Genomic DNA, 22487 nt, shown 5'->3' on the forward strand with positions numbered 1-22487 from the left:
CCGCCCCCGCAAATGACGAAAATCTGGGGCATCCACAAATCTCAGAGACTATTAAGGCTAGAGTAACCAAATTTGGTATCCGCACTTCTGTTAGATCTCACTATAAATCGTATATCTCAGAATTTCGCCCCACCCCCTTCCGCCCCCACAAAAGACGAAAATCTGTTGCATCCACAATATTGCAGATTCGAGAAAACTAAAAACGCAGAATCATAGATAATGACCATATCTATCAGATTGCTGAATCTGGATCAGATCCAGATTCCTTCCAGATAGCCTTGAGCGCAATTCAGCGATTGATCGCTTTCGAATACAATTCCTCAATCGCCCACAAAGATCTTTGCTGCATTGGTATCGGTTGGAAAATTGGAAAACCATCCATTAGATGCTCTCAAACTACCTCATTTGGAGCCCAAGTGGTTGATCCACCCATCTACAATCCAGTAAAACTCTATAATATAATGGCGTTCCCTTTTAATTGAAGAAGATTCAGTTTCCCCTTGATATATTTAGGTCGCTTTTCGTTTTCTGTCGCAGTTTGTCCACATCTCAGGCGAAATAAAGGCGCCGAAATGCTTTGCGCAGCTCCCGATTGCATGTGGGGCAGCGGGGGCTTTGAATGGTCGCCGTCAACCACGATAGGCACGACTCGCAAAGGATATGGCTACATGCTGGGGCCATGGCGCAACCATCGGTGAACTTCTTTCGACACACGCTGCAGAAAGGGTAGGACAGCTTCTCTGTATTCTCTTCATTGGTCTTCTGACGCTTGGCAGCCGATGGTCCAGCTTGATCGTCGTCTTCAGTATCGGGTTGAGTGGATTTGCCCAGTAGCTGAATCAAGGGTTGTCCGCCAGTCGATGCCTGTGTGGTTGCCACTCCGCCAGTCGATGCTTCTCTGAATCTCACTACTGTAGTAGTTAGTTTGCGCATTGTTTCGTTCGATGGGAACGATATCTTGCTTTTCGTATTTCCCATTTTGTAAAACACAAGAAACTTTTACAATTTTTGTAGTATTTACGACACAAGCTTCTCGACCATCGTGGAGAACGGTGTGTCCAAAGATTTATATCAAAAGATACGCTATGCCCAAGAAAAACTTAGAAAAATGCTGGAAAAGATGTTTGTTTAATTGTTGGATGATGTTCACCATCTCCACAACTTACCAGCGGACTATCATTCTAAGGCAAAATGTTAGTTTAAGCTAAATCACGAACGCCTTAGCCAACCCAACCTAACCCTCGGGGTCGACTTAAAATATCACCAATTCCCCATTCATCTGTTCCCACGCCAATTCTTTCCCACAATCGTAGTTTCTGTCCAAATTTGTATTTACTGTTTAACGGTTTTTTTTTGTTTGTTTTTGCATTCCTTTTTAGTTCCCTGTTTAACGTTTATATCTGTTCAAATATTTTCGTACACGAATATCGAAAGAAATTATTAATAAATAAGCCTGTTCACTGCCAACGGGCCCCAAATATACAGACTGACAGAATTTCCAGAGACTCCGCAACGATTGGCCTATCGATATATTGATTGTCATCGCCAAGGCCAATCGAAGGGGAAGCTGAAGCTTCTTGGATTGGGATAAGGACTGTCTCTCCTTCGAATGTACCTCTTGAATCACATTTTTCCTCGAATGACATACATTTTTATACCCGATACTCAAAATGAGTATTGGGGTATATTAGATTTGTGGTAAAAGTGGATGTGTGTAACGTCCAGAAGGAATCGTTTCCGACCCCATAAAGTATATATATTCTTGATCAGCATCAATAGCCGAGTCGATTGAGCCCTGTCTGTCTGTCCGTCTGTCCGTCCGTCCGTCCGTCCGTCCGTCCGTCCGTCCCCTTCAGCGCCTAGTGCTCAAAGACTATAAGAGCTAGAGCAACGATGTTTTGGATCCAGACTTCTGTGATATGTCACTGCTACAAAAATATTTCAAAACTTCGCCCCGCCCACTTCCGCCCCCACAAAGGACGAAAATCTGTGGCATCCACATTTTTAAACATACGATAAAACCAAAAACGCAGAATCGGTGAGGATGACCATATCTTCTACAGTGCAAAATCTGAACCAGATCGTATAATGATTATAGCCAGAATCAAGAAAACAATTTCATTCTTTCTCGCTCTGTCTCTCTCTAACACACAGGTTTCATGGTCGGTTTTGTCAATTGCAAAATATGAGTTCAAGGATCTCAGAACCTATAAGAGCCAGAGCAACCAAATTTGGTATCCACACTCCTGTGATATCGGACCTTGACCGTTTTGTGTCCAAATTTCGCCACACCCCCTTCCGCCCCCGCAAAGGACGAAAATCTGGGGCATCCACAAATCTCAGAGACTATTAAGGCTAGAGTAACCAAATTTGGTATCCGCACTTCTGTTAGATCTCACTATAAATCGTATATCTCAGAATTTCGCCCCACCCCCTTCCGCCCCCACAAAAGACGAAAATCTGTTGCATCCACAATATTGCAGATTCGAGAAAACTAAAAACGCAGAATCATAGATAATGACCATATCTATCAGATTGCTGAATCTGGATCAGATCCAGATTCCTTCCAGATAGCCTTGAGCGCAATTCAGCGATTGATCGCTTTCGAATACAATTCCTCAATCGCCCACAAAGATCTTTGCTGCATTGGTATCGGTTGGAAAATTGGAAAACCATTCATTAGATGCTCTCAAACTACCTCATTTGGAGCCCAAGTGGTTGATCCACCCATCTACAATCCAGTAAAACTCTATAATATAATGGCGTTCCCTTTTAATTGAAGAAGATTCAGTTTCCCCTTGATATATTTAGGTCGCTTTTCGTTTTCTGTCGCAGTTTGTCCACATCTCAGGCGAAATAAAGGCGCCGAAATGCTTTGCGCAGCTCCCGATTGCATGTGGGGCAGCGGGGGCTTTGAATGGTCGCCGTCAACCACGATAGGCACGGCTCGCAAAGGATATGGCTACATGCTGGGGCCATGGCGCAACCATCGGTGAACTTCTTTCGACACACGCTGCAGAAAGGGTAGGACAGCTTCTCTGTATTCTCTTCATTGGTCTTCTGACGCTTGGCAGCCGATGGTCCAGCTTGATCGTCGTCTTCAGTATCGGGTTGAGTGGATTTGCCCAGTAGCTGAATCAAGGGTTGTCCGCCAGTCGATGCCTGTGTGGTTGCCACTCCGCCAGTCGATGCTTCTCTGAATCTCACTACTGTAGTAGTTAGTTTGCGCATTGTTTTGTTCGATGGGAACGATATCTTGCTTTTCGTATTTCCCATTTTGTAAAACACAAGAAACTTTTACAATTTTTGTAGTATTTACGACACAAGCTTCTCGACCATCGTGGAGAACGGTGTGTCCAAAGATTTATATCAAAAGATACGCTATGCCCAAGAAAAACTTAGAAAAATGCTGGAGAAGATGTTTGTTTAATTGTTGGATGATGTTCACCATCTCCACAACTTACCAGCGGACTATCATTCTAAGGCAAAATGTTAGTTTAAGCTAAATCACGAACGCCTTAGCCAACCCAACCTAACCCTCGGGGTCGACTTAAAATATCACCAATTCCCCATTCATCTGTTCCCACGCCAATTCTTTCCCACAATCGTAGTTTCTGTCCAAATTTGTATTTACTGTTTAACGGTTTTTTTTTGTTTGTTTTTGCATTCCTTTTTAGTTCCCTGTTTAACGTTTATATCTGTTCAAATATTTTCGTACACGAATATCGAAAGAAATTATTAATAAATAAGCCTGTTCACTGCCAACGGGCCCCAAATATCCAGACTGACAGAATTTCCAGAGACTCCGCAACGATTGGCCTATCGATATATTGATTGTCATCGCCAAGGCCAATCGAAGGGGCAGCTGAAGCTTCTTGGATTGGAAAAATCGCTATTCCCGGGTTAAGGACTGTCTCTCCTTCGAATGTACCTCTTGAATCACATTTTTCCTCGAATGACATACATTTTTATACACGATACTCAAAATGAGTATTGGGGTATATTAGATTTGTGGTAAAAGTGGATGTGTGTAACGTCCAGAAGGAATCGTTTCCGACCCCATAAAGTATATATATTCTTGATCAGCATCCTTAGCCGAGTCGATTGAGCCCTGTCTGTCTGTCCGTCTGTCCGTCCGTCCGTCCGTCCGTCCGTCCGTCCGTCCGTCCGTCCGTCCGTCCCCTTCAGCGCCTAGTGCTCAAAGACTATAAGAGCTAGAGCAACGATGTTTTGGATCCAGACTTCTGTGATATGTCACTGCTACAAAAATATTTCAAAACTTCGCCCCGCCCACTTCCGCCCCCACAAAGGACGAAAATCTGTGGCATCCACATTTTTAAACATACGATAAAACCAAAAACGCAGAATCGGTGAGGATGACCATATCTTTTACAGTGCAAAATCTGAACCAGATCGTATAATGATTATAGCCAGAATCAAGAAAACAATTTCATTCTTTCTCGCTCTGTCTCTCTCTAACACACAGGTTTCATGGTCGGTTTTGTCAATTGCAAAATATGAGTTCAAGGATCTCAGAACCTATAAGAGCCAGAGCAACCAAATTTGGTATCCACACTCCTGTGATATCGGACCTTGACCACACCCCCTTCCGCCCCCCGCAAATGACGAAAATCTGGGGCATCCACAAATCTCAGAGACTATTAAGGCTAGAGTAACCAAATTTGGTATCCGCACTTCTGTTAGATCTCACTATAAATCGTATATCTCAGAATTTCGCCCCACCCCCTTCCGCCCCCACAAAAGACGAAAATCTGTTGCATCCACAATATTGCAGATTCGAGAAAACTAAAAACGCAGAATCATAGATAATGACCATATCTATCAGATTGCTGAATCTGGATCAGATCCAGATTCCTTCCAGATAGCCTTGAGCGCAATTCAGCGATTGATCGCTTTCGAATACAATTCCTCAATCGCCCACAAAGATCTTTGCTGCATTGGTATCGGTTGGAAAATTGGAAAACCATCCATTAGGTGCTCTCAAACTACCTCATTTGGAGCCCAAGTGGTTGATCCACCCATCTACAATCCAGTAAAACTATCTAATATAATGGCGTTCCCTTTTAATTGAAGAAGATTCAGTTTCCCCTTGATATATTTAGGTCGCTTTTCGTTTTCTGTCGCAGTTTGTCCACATCTCAGGCGAAATAAAGGCGCCGAAATGCTTTGCGCAGCTCCCGATTGCATGTGGGGCAGCGGGGGCTTTGAATGGTCGCCGTCAACCACGATAGGCACGGCTCGCAAAGGATATGGCTACATGCTGGGGCCATGGCGCAACCATCGGTGAACTTCTTTCGACACACGCTGCAGAAAGGGTAGGACAGCTTCTCTGTATTCTCTTCATTGGTCTTCTGACGCTTGGCAGCCGATGGTCCAGCTTGATCGTCGTCTTCAGTATCGGGTTGAGTGGATTTGCCCAGTAGCTGAATCAAGGGTTGTCCGCCAGTCGATGCCTGTGTGGTTGCCACTCCGCCAGTCGATGCTTCTCTGAATCTCACTACTGTAGTAGTTAGTTTGCGCATTGTTTCGTTCGATGGGAACGATATCTTGCTTTTCGTATTTCCCATTTTGTAAAACACAAGAAACTTTTACAATTTTTGTAGTATTTACGACACAAGCTTCTCGACCATCGTGGAGAACGGTGTGTCCAAAGATTTATATCAAAATATACGCTATGCCCAAGAAAATCTTAGAAAAATGCTGGAGAAGATGTTTGTTTAATTGTTGGATGATGTTCACCATCTCCACAACTTACCAGCGGACTATCATTCTAAGGCAAAATGTTAGTTTAAGCTAAATCACGAACGCCTTAGCCAACCCAACCTAACCCTCGGGGTCGACTTAAAATATCACCAATTCCCCATTCATCTGTTCCCACGCCAATTCTTTCCCACAATCGTAGTTTCTGTCCAAATTTGTATTTACTGTTTAACGGTTTTTTTTTGTTTGTTTTTGCATTCCTTTTTAGTTCCCTGTTTAACGTTTATATCTGTTCAAATATTTTCGTACACGAATATCGAAAGAAATTATTAATAAATAAGCCTGTTCACTGCCAACGGGCCCCAAATATCCAGACTGACAGAATTTCCAGAGACTCCGCAACGATTGGCCTATCGATATATTGATTGTCATCGCCAAGGCCAATCGAAGGGGCAGCTGAAGCTTCTTGGATTGGAAAAATCGCTATTCCCGGGATAAGGACTGTCTCTCCTTCGAATGTACCTCTTGAATCACATTTTTCCTCGAATGACATACATTTTTATACACGATACTCAAAATGAGATATATATTCTTGATCAGCATCCTTAGCCGAGTCGATTGAGCCCTGTCTGTCTGTCCGTCTGTCCGTCCGTCCGTCCGTCCGTCCGTCCGTCCGTCCGTCCGTCCGTCCGTCCGTCCGTCCGTCCGTCCGTCCGTCCGTCCCCTTCAGCGCCTAGTGCTCAAAGACTATAAGAGCTAGAGCAACGATGTTTTGGATCCAGACTTCTGTGATATGTCACTGCTACAAAAATATTTCAAAACTTCGCCCCGCCCACTTCCGCCCCCACAAAGGACGAAAATCTGTGGCATCCACATTTTTAAACATACGATAAAACCAAAAACGCAGAATCGGTGAGGATGACCATATCTTCTACAGTGCAAAATCTGAACCAGATCGTATAATGATTATAGCCAGAATCAAGAAAACAATTTCATTCTTTCTCGCTCTGTCTCTCTCTAACACACAGGTTTCATGGTCGGTTTTGTCAATTGCAAAATATGAGTTCAAGGATCTCAGAACCTATAAGAGCCAGAGCAACCAAATTTGGTATCCACACTCCTGTGATATCGGACCTTGACCACACCCCCTTCCGCCCCCCGCAAATGACGAAAATCTGGGGCATCCACAAATCTCAGAGACTATTAAGGCTAGAGTAACCAAATTTGGTATCCGCACTTCTGTTAGATCTCACTATAAATCGTATATCTCAGAATTTCGCCCCACCCCCTTCCGCCCCCACAAAAGACGAAAATCTGTTGCATCCACAATATTGCAGATTCGAGAAAACTAAAAACGCAGAATCATAGATAATGACCATATCTATCAGATTGCTGAATCTGGATCAGATCCAGATTCCTTCCAGATAGCCTTGAGCGCAATTCAGCGATTGATCGCTTTCGAATACAATTCCTCAATCGCCCACAAAGATCTTTGCTGCATTGGTATCGGTTGGAAAATTGGAAAACCATCCATTAGGTGCTCTCAAACTACCTCATTTGGAGCCCAAGTGGTTGATCCACCCATCTACAATCCAGTAAAACTATCTAATATAATGGCGTTCCCTTTTAATTGAAGAAGATTCAGTTTCCCCTTGATATATTTAGGTCGCTTTTCGTTTTCTGTCGCAGTTTGTCCACATCTCAGGCGAAATAAAGGCGCCGAAATGCTTTGCGCAGCTCCCGATTGCATGTGGGGCAGCGGGGGCTTTGAATGGTCGCCGTCAACCACGATAGGCACGGCTCGCAAAGGATATGGCTACATGCTGGGGCCATGGCGCAACCATCGGTGAACTTCTTTCGACACACGCTGCAGAAAGGGTAGGACAGCTTCTCTGTATTCTCTTCATTGGTCTTCTGACGCTTGGCAGCCGATGGTCCAGCTTGATCGTCGTCTTCAGTATCGGGTTGAGTGGATTTGCCCAGTAGCTGAATCAAGGGTTGTCCGCCAGTCGATGCCTGTGTGGTTGCCACTCCGCCAGTCGATGCTTCTCTGAATCTCACTACTGTAGTAGTTAGTTTGCGCATTGTTTTGTTCGATGGGAACGATATCTTGCTTTTCGTATTTCCCATTTTGTAAAACACAAGAAACTTTTACAATTTTTGTAGTATTTACGACACAAGCTTCTCGACCATCGTGGAGAACGGTGTGTCCAAAGATTTATATCAAAAGATACGCTATGCCCAAGAAAAACTTAGAAAAATGCTGGAGAAGATGTTTGTTTAATTGTTGGATGATGTTCACCATCTCCACAACTTACCAGCGGACTATCATTCTAAGGCAAAATGTTAGTTTAAGCTAAATCACGAACGCCTTAGCCAACCCAACCTAACCCTCGGGGTCGACTTAAAATATCACCAATTCCCCATTCATCTGTTCCCACGCCAATTCTTTCCCACAATCGTAGTTTCTGTCCAAATTTGTATTTACTGTTTAACGGTTTTTTTTTGTTTGTTTTTGCATTCCTTTTTAGTTCCCTGTTTAACGTTTATATCTGTTCAAATATTTTCGTACACGAATATCGAAAGAAATTATTAATAAATAAGCCTGTTCACTGCCAACGGGCCCCAAATATCCAGACTGACAGAATTTCCAGAGACTCCGCAACGATTGGCCTATCGATATATTGATTGTCATCGCCAAGGCCAATCGAAGGGGAAGCTGAAGCTTCTTGGATTGGAAAAATCGCTATTCCCGGGATAAGGACTGTCTCTCCTTCGAATGTACCTCTTGAATCACATTTTTCCTCGAATGACATACATTTTTATACCCGATACTCAAAATGAGTATTGGGGTATATTAGACTTGTGGTAAAAGTGGATGTGTGTAACGTCCAGAAGGAATCGTTTCCGACCCCATAAAGTATATATATTCTTGATCAGCATCAATAGCCGAGTCGATTGAGCCCTGTCTGTCTGTCCGTCTGTCCGTCCGTCCGTCCGTCCGTCCGTCCGTCCGTCCGTCCGTCCCCTTCAGCGCCTAGTGCTCAAAGACTATAAGAGCTAGAGCAACGATGTTTTGGATCCAGACTTCTGTGATATGTCACTGCTACAAAAATATTTCAAAACTTCGCCCCGCCCACTTCCGCCCCCACAAAGGACGAAAATCTGTGGCATCCACATTTTTAAACATACGATAAAACCAAAAACGCAGAATCGGTGAGGATGGCCATATCTTCTACAGTGCAAAATCTGAACCAGATCGTATAATGATTATAGCCAGAATCAAGAAAACAATTTCATTCTTTCTCGCTCTGTCTCTCTCTAACACACAGGTTTCATGGTCGGTTTTGTCAATTGCAAAATATGAGTTCAAGGATCTCAGAACCTATAAGAGCCAGAGCAACCAAATTTGGTATCCACACTCCTGTGATATCGGACCTTGACCGTTTCGTGTCCAAATTTCGCCACACCCCCTTCCGCCCCCGCAAAGGACGAAAATCTGGGGCATCCACAAATCTCAGAGACTATTAAGGCTAGAGTAACCAAATTTGGTATCCGCACTTCTGTTAGATCTCACTATAAATCGTATATCTCAGAATTTCGCCCCACCCCCTTCCGCCCCCACAAAAGACGAAAATCTGTTGCATCCACAATATTGCAGATTCGAGAAAACTAAAAACGCAGAATCATAGATAATGACCATATCTATCAGATTGCTGAATCTGGATCAGATCCAGATTCCTTCCAGATAGCCTTGAGCGCAATTCAGCGATTGATCGCTTTCGAATACAATTCCTCAATCGCCCACAAAGATCTTTGCTGCATTGGTATCGGTTGGAAAATTGAAAAACCATCCATTAGATGCTCTCAAACTACCTCATTTGGAGCCCAAGTGGTTGATCCACCCATCTACAATCCAGTAAAACTCTATAATATAATGGCGTTCCCTTTTAATTGAAGAAGATTCAGTTTCCCCTTGATATATTTAGGTCGCTTTTCGTTTTGTCGCAGTTTGTCCACATCTCAGGCGAAATAAAGGCGCCGAAATGCTTTGCGCAGCTCCCGATTGCATGTGGGGCAGCGGGGGCTTTGAATGGTCGCCGTCAACCACGATAGGCACGGCTCGCAAAGGATATGGCTACATGCTGGGGCCATGGCGCAACCATCGGTGAACTTCTTTCGACACACGCTGCAGAAAGGGTAGGACAGCTTCTCTGTATTCTCTTCATTGGTCTTCTGACGCTTGGCAGCCGATGGTCCAGCTTGATCGTCGTCTTCAGTATCGGGTTGAGTGGATTTGCCCAGTAGCTGAATCAAGGGTTGTCCGCCAGTCGATGCCTGTGTGGTTGCCACTCCGCCAGTCGATGCTTCTCTGAATCTCACTACTGTAGTAGTTAGTTTGCGCATTGTTTCGTTCGATGGGAACGATATCTTGCTTTTCGTATTTCCCATTTTGTAAAACACAAGAAACTTTTACAATTTTTGTAGTATTTACGACACAAGCTTCTCGACCATCGTGGAGAACGGTGTGTCCAAAGATTTATATCAAAAGATACGCTATGCCCAAGAAAAACTTAGAAAAATGCTGGAGAAGATGTTTGTTTAATTGTTGGATGATGTTCACCATCTCCACAACTTACCAGCGGACTATCATTCTAAGGCAAAATGTTAGTTTAAGCTAAATCACGAACGCCTTAGCCAACCCAAGCTAACCCTCGGGGTCGACTTAAAATATCACCAATTCCCCATTCATCTGTTCCCACGCCAATTCTTTCCCACAATCGTAGTTTCTGTCCAAATTTGTATTTACTGTTTAACGGTTTTTTTTTGTTTGTTTTTGCATTCCTTTTTAGTTCCCTGTTTAACGTTTATATCTGTTCAAATATTTTCGTACACGAATATCGAAAGAAATTATTAATAAATAAGCCTTTTCACTGCCAACGGGCCCCAAATATTCAGACTGACAGAATTTCCAGAGACTCCGCAACGATTGGCCTATCGATATATTGATTGTCATCGCCAAGGCCAATCGAAGGGGAAGCTGAAGCTTCTTGGATTGGAAAAATCGCTATTCCCGGGATAAGGACTGTCTCTCCTTCGAATGTACCTCTTGAATCACATTTTTCCTCGAATGACATACATTTTTATACCCGATACTCAAAATGAGTATTGGGGTATATTAGATTTGTGGTAAAAGTGGATATGTGTAACGTCCAGAAGGAATCGTTTCCGACCCCATAAAGTATATATATTCTTGATCAGCATCAATAGCCGAGTCGATTGAGCCCTGTCTGTCTGTCCGTCTGTCCGTCCGTCCGTCCGTCTGTCCGTCCGTCCGTCCGTCCGTCCGTCCGTCCGTCGGTCCGTCCGTCCGTCCGTCCGTCCCCTTCAGCGCCTAGTGCTCAAAGACTATAAGAGCTAGAGCAACGATGTTTTGGGTCCAGACTTCTGTGATATGTCACTGCTAAAAAAATATTTCAAAACTTCGCCCCGCCCACTTCCGCCCCCACAAAGGACGAAAATCTGTGGCATCCACATTTTTAAACATACGATAAAACCAAAAACGCAGAATCGGTGAGGATGACCATATCTTCTTCAGTGCAAAATCTGAACCAGATCGTATAATGATTATAGCCAGAATCAAGAAAACAATTTCATTCTTTCTCGCTCTGTCTCTCTCTAACACACAGGTTTCATGGTCGGTTTTGTCAATTGCAAAATATGAGTTCAAGGATCTCAGAACCTATAAGAGCCAGAGCAACCAAATTTGGTATCCACACTCCTGTGATATCGGACCTTGACCGTTTCGTGTCCAAATTTCGCCACACCCCCTTCCGCCCCCGCAAAGGACGAAAATCTGGGGCATCCACAAATCTCAGAGACTATTAAGGCTAGAGTAACCAAATTTGGTATCCGCACTTCTGTTAGATCTCACTATAAATCGTATATCTCAGAATTTCGCCCCACCCCCTTCCGCCCCCACAAAAGACGAAAATCTGTTGCATCCACAATATTGCAGATTCGAGAAAACTAAAAACGCAGAATCATAGATAATGACCATATCTATCAGATTGCTGAATCTGGATCAGATCCAGATTCCTTCCAGATAGCCTTGAGCGCAATTCAGCGATTGATCGCTTTCGAATACAATTCCTCAATCGCCCACAAAGATCTTTGCTGCATTGGTATCGGTTGGAAAATTGGAAAACCATCCATTAGATGCTCTCAAACTACCTCATTTGGAGCCCAAGTGGTTGATCCACCCATCTACAATCCAGTAAAACTCTATAATATAATGGCGTTCCCTTTTAATTGAAGAAGATTCAGTTTCCCCTTGATATATTTGTGATATGTTAGTTTAAGCTAAATCACGAACGCCTTAGCCAACCCAACCTAACCCTCGGGGTCGACTTAAAATATCACCAATTCCCCATTCATCTGTTCCCACGCCAATTCTTTCCCACAATCGTAGTTTTTGTCCAAATTTGTATTTACTGTTTAACGGTTTTTTTTTGTTTGTTTTTGCATTCCTTTTTAGTTCCCTGTTTAACGTTTATATCTGTTCAAATATTTTCGTACACGAATATCGAAAGAAATTATTAATAAATAAGCCTGTTCACTGCCAACGGGCCCCAAATATCCAGACTGACAGAATTTCCAGAGACTCCGCAACGATTGGCCTATCGATATATTGATTGTCATCGCCAAGGCCAATCGAAGGGGAAGCTGAAGCTTCTTGGATTGGAAAAATCGCTATTCCCGGGATAAGGACTGTCTCTCCTTCGAATGTACCTCTTGAATCACATTTTTCCTCGAATGACATACATTTTTATACCCGATACTCAAAATGAGTATTGGGGTATATTAGATTTGTGGTAAAAGTGGATATGTGTAACGTCCAGAAGGAATCGTTTCCGACCCCATAAAGTATATATATTCTTGATCAGCATCAATAGCCGAGTCGATTGAGCCCTGTCTGTCTGTCCGTCTGTCCGTCCGTCCGTCCGTCCGTCCGTCCGTCCGTCCGTCCGTCCGTCCGTCCGTCCCCTTCAGCGCCTAGTGCTCAAAGACTATAAGAGCTAGAGCAACGATGTTTTGGATCCAGACTTCTGTGATATGTCACTGCTACAAAAATATTTCAAAACTTCGCCCCGCCCACTTCCGCCCCCACAAAGGACGAAAATCTGTGGCATCCACATTTTTAAACATACGATAAAACCAAAAACGCAGAATCGGTGAGGATGACCATATCTTCTACAGTGCAAAATCTGAACCAGATCGTATAATGATTATAGCCAGAATCAAGAAAACAATTTCATTCTTTCTCGCTCTGTCTCTCTCTAACAACACCCAGGTTTCATGGTCGGTTTTGTCAATTGCAAAATATGAGTTCAAGGATCTATAAGAGCCAGAGCAACCAAATTTGGTATCCACACTCCTGTGATATCTGACCTTGACCACACCCCCTTCCGCCCCCCGCAAATGACGAAAATCTGGGGCATCCACAAATCTCAGAGACTATTAAGGCTAGAGTAACCAAATTTGGTATCCGCACTTCTGTTAGATCTCACTATAAATCGTATATCTCAGAATTTCGCCCCACCCCCTTCCGCCCCCACAAAAGACGAAAATCTGTTGCATCCACAATATTGCAGATTCGAGAAAACTAAAAACGCAGAATCATAGATAATGACCATATCTATCAGACTGCTGAATCTGGATCAGATCCAGATTCCTTCCAGATAGCCTTGAGCGCAATTCAGCGATTGATCGCTTTCGAATACAATTCCTCAATCGCCCACAAAGATCTTTGCTGCATTGGTATCGGTTGGAAAATTGGAAAACCATCCATTAGGTGCTCTCAAACTACCTCATTTGGAGCCCAAGTGGTTGATCCACCCATCTACAATCCAGTAAAACTATCTAATATAATGGCGTTCCCTTTTAATTGAAGAAGATTCAGTTTCCCCTTGATATATTTAGGTCGCTTTTCGTTTTCTGTCGCAGTTTGTCCACATCTCAGGCGAAATAAAGGCGCCGAAATGCTTTGCGCAGCTCCCGATTGCATGTGGGGCAGCGGGGGCTTTGAATGGTCGCCGTCAACCACGATAGGCACGGCTCGCAAAGGATATGGCTACATGCTGGGGCCATGGCGCAACCATCGGTGAACTTCTTTCGACACACGCTGCAGAAAGGGTAGGACAGCTTCTCTGTATTCTCTTCATTGGTCTTCTGACGCTTGGCAGCCGATGGTCCAGCTTGATCGTCGTCTTCAGTATCGGGTTGAGTGGATTTGCCCAGTAGCTGAATCGAGGGTTGTCCGCCAGTCGATGCCTGTGTGGTTGCCACTCCGCCAGTCGATGCTTCTCTGAATCTCACTACTGTAGTAGTTAGTTTGCGCATTGTTTCGTTCGATGGGAACGATATCTTGCTTTTCGTATTTCCCATTTTGTAAAACACAAGAAACTTTTACAATTTTTGTAGTATTTACGACACAAGCTTCTCGACCATCGTGGAGAACGGTGTGTCCAAAGATTTATATCAAAATATACGCTATGCCCAAGAAAAACTTAGAAAAATGCTGGAGAAGATGTTTGTTTAATTGTTGGATGATGTTCACCATCTCCACAACTTACCAGCGGACTATCATTCTAAGGCAAAATGTTAGTTTAAGCTAAATCACGAACGCCTTAGCCAACCCAACCTAACCCTCGGGGTCGACTTAAAATATCACCAATTCCCCATTCATCTGTTCCCACGCCAATTCTTTCCCACAATCGTAGTTTCTGTCCAAATTTGTATTTACTGTTTAACGGTTTTTTTTTGTTTGTTTTTGCATTCCTTTTTAGTTCCCTGTTTAACGTTTATATCTGTTCAAATATTTTCGTACACGAATATCGAAAGAAATTATTAATAAATAAGCCTGTTCACTGCCAACGGGCCCCAAATATCCAGACTGACAGAATTTCCAGAGACTCCGCAACGATTGGCCTATCGATATATTGATTGTCATCGCCAAGGCCAATCGAAGGGGAAGCTGAAGCTTCTTGAATTGGAAAAATCGCTATTCCCGGGTTAAGGACTGTCTCTCCTTCGAATGTACCTCTTGAATCACATTTTTCCTCGAATGACATACATTTTTATACCCGATACTCAAAATGAGTATTGGGGTATATTAGATTTGTGGTAAAAGTGGATGTGTGTAACGTCCAGAAGGAATCGTTTCCGACCCCATAAAGTATATATATTCTTGATCAGCATCAATAGCCGAGTCGATTGAGCCCTGTCTGTCCGTCCGTCCGTCCGTCCGTCCGTCCGTCCGTCCGTCCGTCCGTCCGTCCGTCCGTCCGTCCGTCCGTCCGTCCGTCCGTCCCCTTCAGCGCCTAGTGCTCAAAGACTATAAGAGCTAGAGCAACGATGTTTTGGATCCAGACTTCTGTGATATGTCACTGCTACAAAAATATTTCAAAACTTCGCCCCGCCCACATCCGCCCCCACAATGGACAAAATCTGTGGCATCCACATTTTTAAACATACGATAAAACCAAAAACGCAGAATCGGTGAGTATGACCATATCTTCTACAGTGCAAAATCTGAACCAGATCGTATAATGATTATAGCCACAATCAAGAAAACAATTTCATTCTTTCTCGCTCTGTCTCTCTCTAACAACACCCAGGTTTCATGGTCGGTTTTGTCAATTGCAAAATATGAGTTCAAGGATCTCAGAACCTATAAGAGCCAGAGCAACCAAATTTGGTATCCACACTCCTGTGATATCTGACCTTGACCACACCCCCTTCCGCCCCCCGCAAATGACGAAAATCTGGGGCATCCACAAATCTCAGAGACTATTAAGGCTAGAGTAACCAAATTTGGTATCCGCACTTCTGTTAGATCTCACTATAAATCGTATATCTCAGAATTTCGCCCCACCCCCTTCCGCCCCCACAAAAGACGAAAATCTGTTGCATCCACAATATTGCAGATTCGAGAAAACTAAAAACGCAGAATCATAGATAATGACCATATCTATCAGATTGCTGAATCTGGATCAGATCCAGATTCCTTCCAGATAGCCTTGAGCGCAATTCAGCGATTGATCGCTTTCGAATACAATTCCTCAATCGCCCACAAAGATCTTTGCTGCATTGGTATCGGTTGGAAAATTGGAAAACCATCCATTAGATGCTCTCAAACTACCTCATTTGGAGCCCAAGTGGTTGATCCACCCATCTACAATCCAGTAAAACTCTATAATATAATGGCGTTCCCTTTTAATTGAAGAAGATTCAGTTTCCCCTTGATATATTTAGGTCGCTTTTCGTTTTCTGTCGCAGTTTGTCCACATCTCAGGCGAAATAAAGGCGCCGAAATGCTTTGCGCAGCTCCCGATTGCATGTGGGGCAGCGGGGGCTTTGAATGGTCGCCGTCAACCACGATAGGCACGGCTCGCAAAGGATATGGCTACATGCTGGGGCCATGGCGCAACCATCGGTGAACTTCTTTCGACACACGCTGCAGAAAGGGTAGGACAGCTTCTCTGTATTCTCTTCATTGGTCTTCTGACGCTTGGCAGCCGATGGTCCAGCTTGATCGTCGTCTTCAGTATCGGGTTGAGTGGATTTGCCCAGTAGCTGAATCAAGGGTTGTCCGCCAGTCGATGCCTGTGTGGTTGCCACTCCGCCAGTCGATGCTTCTCTGAATCTCACTACTGTAGTAGTTAGTTTGCGCATTGTTTCGTTCGATGGGAACGATATCTTGCTTTTCGTATTTCCCATTTTGTAAAACACAAGAAACTTTTACAATTTTTGTAGTATTTACGACACAAGCTTCTCGACCATCGTGGAGAACGGTGTGTCCAAAGATTTATATCAAAAGATACGCTATGCCCAAGAAAAACTTAGAAAAATGCTGGAGAAGATGTTTGTTTAATTGTTGGATGATGTTCACCATCTCCACAACTTACCAGCGGACTATCATTCTAAGGCAAAATGTTAGTTTAAGCTAAATCACGAACGCCTTAGCCAACCCAACCTAACCCTCGGGGTCGACTTAAAATATCACCAATTCCCCATTCATCTGTTCCCACGCCAATTCTTTCCCACAATCGTAGTTTCTGTCCAAATTCGTATTTACTGTTTAACGGTTTTTTTTTGTTTGTTTTTGCATTCCTTTTTAGTTCCCTGTTTAACGTTTATATCTGTTCAAATATTTTCGTACACGAATATCGAAAGAAATTATTAATAAATAAGCCTGTTCACTGCCAACGGGCCCCAAATATCCAGACTGACAGAATTTCCAGAGACTCCGCAACGATTGGCCTATCGATATATTGATTGTCATCGCCAAGGCCAATCGAAGGGGAAGCTGAAGCTTCTTGGATTGGAAAAATCGCTATTCCCGGGATAAGGACTGTCTCTCCTTCGAATGTACCTCTTGAATCACATTTTTCCTCGAATGACATACATTTGTATACCCGATACTCAAAATGAGTATTGGGGTATATTAGATTTGTGGTAAAAGTGAATGTGTGTAACGTCCAGAAGGAATCGTTTCCGACCCCATAAAGTATATATATTCTTGATCAGCATCAATAGCCGAGTCGATTGAGCCCTGTCTGTCTGTCCGTCTGTCCGTCCGTCCGTCCGTCCGTCCGTCCCCTTCAGCGCCTAGTGCTCAAAGACTATAAGAGCTAGAGCAACGATGTTTTGGATCCAGACTTCTGTGATATGTCACTGCTACAAAAATATTTCAAAACTTCGCCCCGCCCACTTCCGCCCCCACAAAGGACGAAAATCTGTGGCATCCACATTTTTAAACATACGATAAAACCAAAAACGCAGAATCGGTGAGGATGACCATATCTTCTACAGTGCAAAATCTGAACCAGATCGTATAATGATTATAGCCAGAATCAAGAAAACAATTTCATTCTTTCTCGCTCTGTCTCTCTCTAACACACAGGTTTCATGGTCGGTTTTGTCAATTGCAAAATATGAGTTCAAGGATCTCAGAACCTATAAGAGCCAGAGCAACCAAATTTGGTATCCACACTCCTGTGATATCGGACCTTGACCGTTTCGTGTCCAAATTTCGCCACACCCCCTTCCACCCCCGCAAAGGACGAAAATCTGGGGCATCCACAAATCTCAGAGACTATTAAGGCTAGAGTAACCAAAATTGGTATCCGCACTTCTGTTAGATCTCACTATAAATCGTATATCTCAGAATTTCGCCCCACCCCCTTCCGCCCCCACAAAAGACGAAAATCTGTTGCATCCACAATATTGCAGATTCGAGAAAACTAAAAACGCAGAATCATAGATAATGACCATATCTATCAGATTGCTGAATCTGGATCAGATCCAGATTCCTTCCAGATAGCCTTGAGCGCAATTCAGCGATTGATCGCTTTCGAATACAATTCCTCAATCGCCCACAAAGATCTTTGCTGCATTGGTATCGGTTGGAAAATTGGAAAACCATCCATTAGATGCTCTCAAACTACCTCATTTGGAGCCCAAGTGGTTGATCCACCCATCTACAATCCAGTAAAACTCTATAATATAATGGCGTTCCCTTTTAATTGAAGAAGATTCAGTTTCCCCTTGATATATTTAGGTCGCTTTTCGTTTTCTGTCGCAGTTTGTCCACATCTCAGGCGAAATAAAGGCGCCGAAATGCTTTGCGCAGCTCCCGATTGCATGTGGGGCAGCGGGGGCTTTGAATGGTCGCCGTCAACCACGATAGGCACTGCTCGCAAAGGATATGGCTACATGCTGGGGCCATGGCGCAACCATCGGTGAACTTCTTTCGACACACGCTGCAGAAAGGGTAGGACAGCTTCTCTGTATTCTCTTCATTGGTCTTCTGACGCTTGGCAGCCGATGGTCCAGCTTGATCGTCGTCTTCAGTATCGGGTTGAGTGGATTTGCCCAGTAGCTGAATCAAGGGTTGTCCGCCAGTCGATGCCTGTGTGGTTGCCACTCCGCCAGTCGATGCTTCTCTGAATCTCACTACTGTAGTAGTTAGTTTGCGCATTGTTTCGTTCGATGGGAACGATATCTTGCTTTTCGTATTTCCCATTTTGTAAAACACAAGAAACTTTTACAATTTTTGTAGTATTTACGACACAAGCTTCTCGACCATCGTGGAGGACGGTGTGTCCAAAGATTTATATCAAAAGATACGCTATGCCCAAGAAAAACTTAGAAAAATGCTGGAGAAGATGTTTGTTTAATTGTTGGATGATGTTCACCATCTCCACAACTTACCAGCGGACTATCATTCTAAGTCAAAATGTTAGTTTAAAATGTTAGACTTAAAATATCACCAATTCCCCATTCATCTGTTCCCACGCCAATTCTTTCCCACAATCGTAGTTTCTGTCCAAATTTGTATTTACTGTTTAACGGTTTTTTTTTGTTTGTTTTTGCATTCCTTTTTAGTTCCCTGTTTAACGTTTATATCTGTTCAAATATTTTCGTACACGAATATCGAAAGAAATTATTAATAAATAAGCCTGTTCACTGCCAACGGGCCCCAAATATCCAGACTGACAGAATTTCCAGAGACTCCGCAACGATTGGCCTATCGATATATTGATTGTCATCGCCAAGGCCAATCGAAGGGGAAGCTGAAGCTTCTTGGATTGGAAAAATCGCTATTCCCGGGATAAGGACTGTCTCTCCTTCGAATGTACCTCTTGAATCACATTTTTCCTCGAATGACATACATTTGTATACCCGATACTCAAAATGAGTATTGGGGTATATTAGATTTGTGGTAAAAGTGGATGTGTGTAACGTCCAGAAGGAATCGTTTCCGACCCCATAAAGTATATATATTCTTGATCAGCATCAATAGCCGAGTCGATTGAGCCCTGTCTGTCTGTCCGTCTGTCCGTCCGTCCGTCCGTCCGTCCGTCCCCTTCAGCGCCTAGTGCTCAAAGACTATAAGAGCTAGAGCAACGATGTTTTGGGTCCAGACTTCTGTGATATGTCACTGCTACAAAAATATTTCAAAACTTCGCCCCGCCCACTTCCGCCCCCACAAAGGACGAAAATCTGTGGCATCCACATTTTTAAACATACGATAAAACCAAAAACGCAGAATCGGTGAGGATGACCATATCTTCTACAGTGCAAAATCTGAACCAGATCGTATAATGATTATAGCCAGAATCAAGAAAACAATTTCATTCTTTCTCGCTCTGTCTCTCTCTAACACACAGGTTTCATGGTCGGTTTTGTCAATTGCAAAATATGAGTTCAAGGATCTCAGAACCTATAAGAGCCAGAGCAACCAAATTTGGTATCCACACTCCTGTGATATCGGACCTTGACCGTTTCGTGTCCAAATTTCGCCACACCCCCTTCCGCCCCCGCAAAGGACGAAAATCTGGGGCATCCACAAATCTCAGAGACTATTAAGGCTAGAGTAACCAAATTTGGTATCCGCACTTCTGTTAGATCTCACTATAAATCGTATATCTCAGAATTTCGCCCCACCCCCTACCGCCCCCACAAAAGACGAAAATCTGTTGCATCCACAATATTGCAGATTCGAGAAAACTAAAAACGCAGAATCATAGATAATGACCATATCTATCAGATTGCTGAATCTGGACCAGATCAGATCATTTTTATAGCCAAAAGGAACAAATCAATTTGCACTGGCTACGCAGCACCCGACGTCACGCTCAGACTGATTTTCAGTCTCTCTCGCACGCACTCTTTGTCGTGTGGTTCAATATTAGCGGCGTCTGCCGGAGGAGAGCCATACTGACTTAGTATCGGGTATAACTGTAGAGTTGCGGTGTCCGCAGCAACTCACAACGTTCCACCTCGTTAGAATTCATTTCGTTTTCTTGTAAGCAAGGTTTGCAACGAGACGAATGTTTCCGCCTAGAAATTGGTGTTTTGACAGCCGTCGCTTAACATCCTCGATAGTATAGTGGTCAGTATCCCCGCCTGTCACGCGGGAGACCGGGGTTCAATTCCCCGACGGGGAGAGATGTGAAATTCTTTTTTTTTTTTATTTACTGCGACGGAAAAATTTAGCCACAGCAGTAAATGCAGGCTTTTCCTCGCATTATAATCTAATAATTATATAGTTAAACAAATTATTTAAAAGCACAGAAATAAAATGTTTTATTTTAAAATGAAATGAGTATGGGTTGGATATGTGTGAATAGAAGATATAGTGATTTGGCAGCTCATGGCTGGGCACAAGGCAGGCTGGAACTACTAAATAGGATTAGTACATGGTGCCAAATTGAAACGATCCTCTGTAGGATTCAGCTGATCATCGAAGCTATGCAGCGGCAATTGCGACTTGCGCAGCTCCCTTTCCACGGAGCGAGAGCGCAAATGAGCCCGATTCTTCACACAGCTAAGTGGTGTACGCTTCGGTGTGTTATTTGGTGTGGTCTTCGGTGTACTTGCAACGGAGGGCGACGACTCTTTGTCCATGTAGATCTTGGTCTTGGTGGCGCGTGCCGGCTTACAGGGAGCCACACGTCGCTTATGGCCCAGACGCACTCGGTCTAGATGCTTGTTCGCCGGCTGCTTCTCCGAGCTGTCTGGCATTGGCGGCTCCTCCAGATTCGTGTCCGTTCCGGCGCTGGCAAACGAGGCCATGCTGCTCTCCGCACTGAGATTGAGAGTGAGGGTTTCCAAGATCTGTTCCAGCATCTCTGTCTCGCGTGCCTCTTCCTCTTCGTCGTCGCAGAAGATGATCGGCGTGCGCTCGACTCCAATGCTAGGCGAACGTGGATCGTAGTGCCCCTGCACTGTTGCAGGCGTCGCTGGCAGCTCCGCCGTGCAGGGCATGGTCTCTTCTTCATCATACGGCAGGGAGACGATTTCCAACGAGCTGTTGTTGTGGTGTGTCGGGGGCGTGCCAAAGCTGTCGCAGGATACATCGCCCGTTTCGGCAGACGGCGATGTTAGACTCTGATATGGCGATTCGATGATGTTTGCTGCTGGCGTCTCGGCTATTCGTCGGGCCGGAGCGCGTGTATCCACAAAGAGATCTGAAAATGTATCATCTAGGTTCAGGGATCGCACTTCATCCAGGATGAGTGGTGTGCGATTCAGCTGTGGCGAACGGGGATCGTTCAGCGAGAATCCCCTCAGCAGACGCTTGCGCAGCTGCGAAAAGGCATTTTCGGTCGGTGCCGATGGCGGGTCCGCTGCCCGCAAAGTCTGTGCCTGCGGTTCTGACTGTAGGAACTGCAGCGGAATATAGTTAGTTTTAAGAATCGCTTGATTGAACATGCAATTTTAACTCACATTTAGAGGTGTGCGGCAGCCATTGGGCGAGCGTGGGTCGAGCAATGCGTTGTTTTCTTTATTTGGCGTTGTCATTTCGACATTTTCGGCTTTGCAACTGGCTAAACGAAGTTTATTCAATGTTGGCGTATCTGGCAAGTATTCGCCCTCAATTTTTGATGCCTTGGCTCCCATGATCTCTGAATATTTTGTATTTCTTTCGCTCGGCACTCAATTTATCAGTGAAAATAGTTCGCTGCCGCGCATTTGTTTTGAAATGGCGTCCCTTGAAGGTTGCCACACATCAATATTACAAAATTACCTAACGCTTTATTAAATTAGATAAGTCGATTATTAAATTGTCAGTATGTTTACGGTATATCGGTTTATAATGGTATATTCTGTCAATGCTATCAATCTATTAAATTTCATTTTCAACGGTACAGAGAAATCCCATAAAAGCAAGTATTTAGAATAGGCCAGTCAAT

At 43.9% G+C, this 22487-nt stretch overlaps 7 protein-coding genes and 1 non-coding gene across 8 annotated transcripts; 1 reads left to right on the forward strand and 7 right to left on the reverse strand.

The window, feature by feature from the left end:
- Positions 1–459: 459 nt before the first annotated feature.
- On the reverse strand, positions 460–1246 carry LOC117188784. Its single transcript, XM_033393154.1, has 2 exons — positions 1167–1246; positions 460–1111 (listed from the first exon to the last, which is right to left on the reverse strand). The coding sequence occupies exon 2, from the start codon at positions 976–978 to the stop codon at positions 550–552; it is 429 nt and encodes a 142-aa protein (XP_033249045.1). The 5' UTR covers positions 979–1111; positions 1167–1246; the 3' UTR covers positions 460–549.
- A 1511-nt stretch (positions 1247–2757) lies between these two features.
- LOC117188791 lies at positions 2758–3544 on the reverse strand. The gene is made up of 2 exons (XM_033393161.1): positions 3465–3544; positions 2758–3409 (listed from the first exon to the last, which is right to left on the reverse strand). The coding sequence occupies exon 2, from the start codon at positions 3274–3276 to the stop codon at positions 2848–2850; it is 429 nt and encodes a 142-aa protein (XP_033249052.1). The 5' UTR covers positions 3277–3409; positions 3465–3544; the 3' UTR covers positions 2758–2847.
- A 3788-nt stretch (positions 3545–7332) lies between these two features.
- Positions 7333–8119, reverse strand: LOC117188788. The gene is made up of 2 exons (XM_033393158.1): positions 8040–8119; positions 7333–7984 (listed from the first exon to the last, which is right to left on the reverse strand). The coding sequence occupies exon 2, from the start codon at positions 7849–7851 to the stop codon at positions 7423–7425; it is 429 nt and encodes a 142-aa protein (XP_033249049.1). The 5' UTR covers positions 7852–7984; positions 8040–8119; the 3' UTR covers positions 7333–7422.
- A 1547-nt stretch (positions 8120–9666) lies between these two features.
- Positions 9667–10649, reverse strand: LOC117188783. The gene is made up of 2 exons (XM_033393153.1): positions 10362–10649; positions 9667–10306 (listed from the first exon to the last, which is right to left on the reverse strand). The coding sequence occupies exon 2, from the start codon at positions 10171–10173 to the stop codon at positions 9745–9747; it is 429 nt and encodes a 142-aa protein (XP_033249044.1). The 5' UTR covers positions 10174–10306; positions 10362–10649; the 3' UTR covers positions 9667–9744.
- Positions 10650–13650: 3001 nt separating this feature from the next.
- On the reverse strand, positions 13651–14437 carry LOC117188792. The gene is made up of 2 exons (XM_033393162.1): positions 14358–14437; positions 13651–14302 (listed from the first exon to the last, which is right to left on the reverse strand). The coding sequence occupies exon 2, from the start codon at positions 14167–14169 to the stop codon at positions 13741–13743; it is 429 nt and encodes a 142-aa protein (XP_033249053.1). The 5' UTR covers positions 14170–14302; positions 14358–14437; the 3' UTR covers positions 13651–13740.
- Positions 14438–15984: 1547 nt separating this feature from the next.
- Positions 15985–16771, reverse strand: LOC117188786. The gene is made up of 2 exons (XM_033393156.1): positions 16692–16771; positions 15985–16636 (listed from the first exon to the last, which is right to left on the reverse strand). Exon 2 carries the CDS (start codon positions 16501–16503, stop codon positions 16075–16077), a length of 429 nt encoding a protein of 142 aa, XP_033249047.1. The 5' UTR covers positions 16504–16636; positions 16692–16771; the 3' UTR covers positions 15985–16074.
- A 3895-nt stretch (positions 16772–20666) lies between these two features.
- On the forward strand, positions 20667–20738 carry Trnad-guc. The gene has a single exon. It is a non-coding gene; the product is annotated as a tRNA-Asp (tRNA).
- A 114-nt stretch (positions 20739–20852) lies between these two features.
- Positions 20853–22287, reverse strand: LOC117188737. The gene is made up of 2 exons (XM_033393025.1): positions 22021–22287; positions 20853–21960 (listed from the first exon to the last, which is right to left on the reverse strand). The coding sequence occupies exons 1-2, from the start codon at positions 22192–22194 to the stop codon at positions 20974–20976; spliced, it is 1161 nt and encodes a 386-aa protein (XP_033248916.1). The 5' UTR covers positions 22195–22287; the 3' UTR covers positions 20853–20973.
- Positions 22288–22487: the final 200 nt, after the last annotated feature.

Source organism: Drosophila miranda, chromosome 4 (genome assembly GCF_003369915.1).
Source record: "Drosophila miranda strain MSH22 chromosome 4, D.miranda_PacBio2.1, whole genome shotgun sequence".
Classification (NCBI taxonomy): domain Eukaryota; kingdom Metazoa; phylum Arthropoda; class Insecta; order Diptera; family Drosophilidae; genus Drosophila; species Drosophila miranda.

Coding starts and splice junctions, on each gene's coding strand:
- LOC117188791 (XM_033393161.1), bottom strand. CDS start 3,276: ATGGGAAATACGAAAAGCAAGATATCGTTCCCATCGAACAAAACAATG.
- LOC117188783 (XM_033393153.1), bottom strand. CDS start 10,173: ATGGGAAATACGAAAAGCAAGATATCGTTCCCATCGAACGAAACAATG.
- LOC117188786 (XM_033393156.1), bottom strand. CDS start 16,503: ATGGGAAATACGAAAAGCAAGATATCGTTCCCATCGAACGAAACAATG.
- LOC117188792 (XM_033393162.1), bottom strand. CDS start 14,169: ATGGGAAATACGAAAAGCAAGATATCGTTCCCATCGAACGAAACAATG.
- LOC117188737 (XM_033393025.1), bottom strand. CDS start 22,194: ATGGGAGCCAAGGCATCAAAAATTGAGGGCGAATACTTGCCAGATACG. Junction 21,961..22,020: donor GCTGCCGCACACCTCTAAAT/GTGAGTTAAAAT, acceptor ATTCCGCTGCAG/TTCCTACAGTCAGAACCGCA.
- LOC117188784 (XM_033393154.1), bottom strand. CDS start 978: ATGGGAAATACGAAAAGCAAGATATCGTTCCCATCGAACGAAACAATG.
- LOC117188788 (XM_033393158.1), bottom strand. CDS start 7,851: ATGGGAAATACGAAAAGCAAGATATCGTTCCCATCGAACAAAACAATG.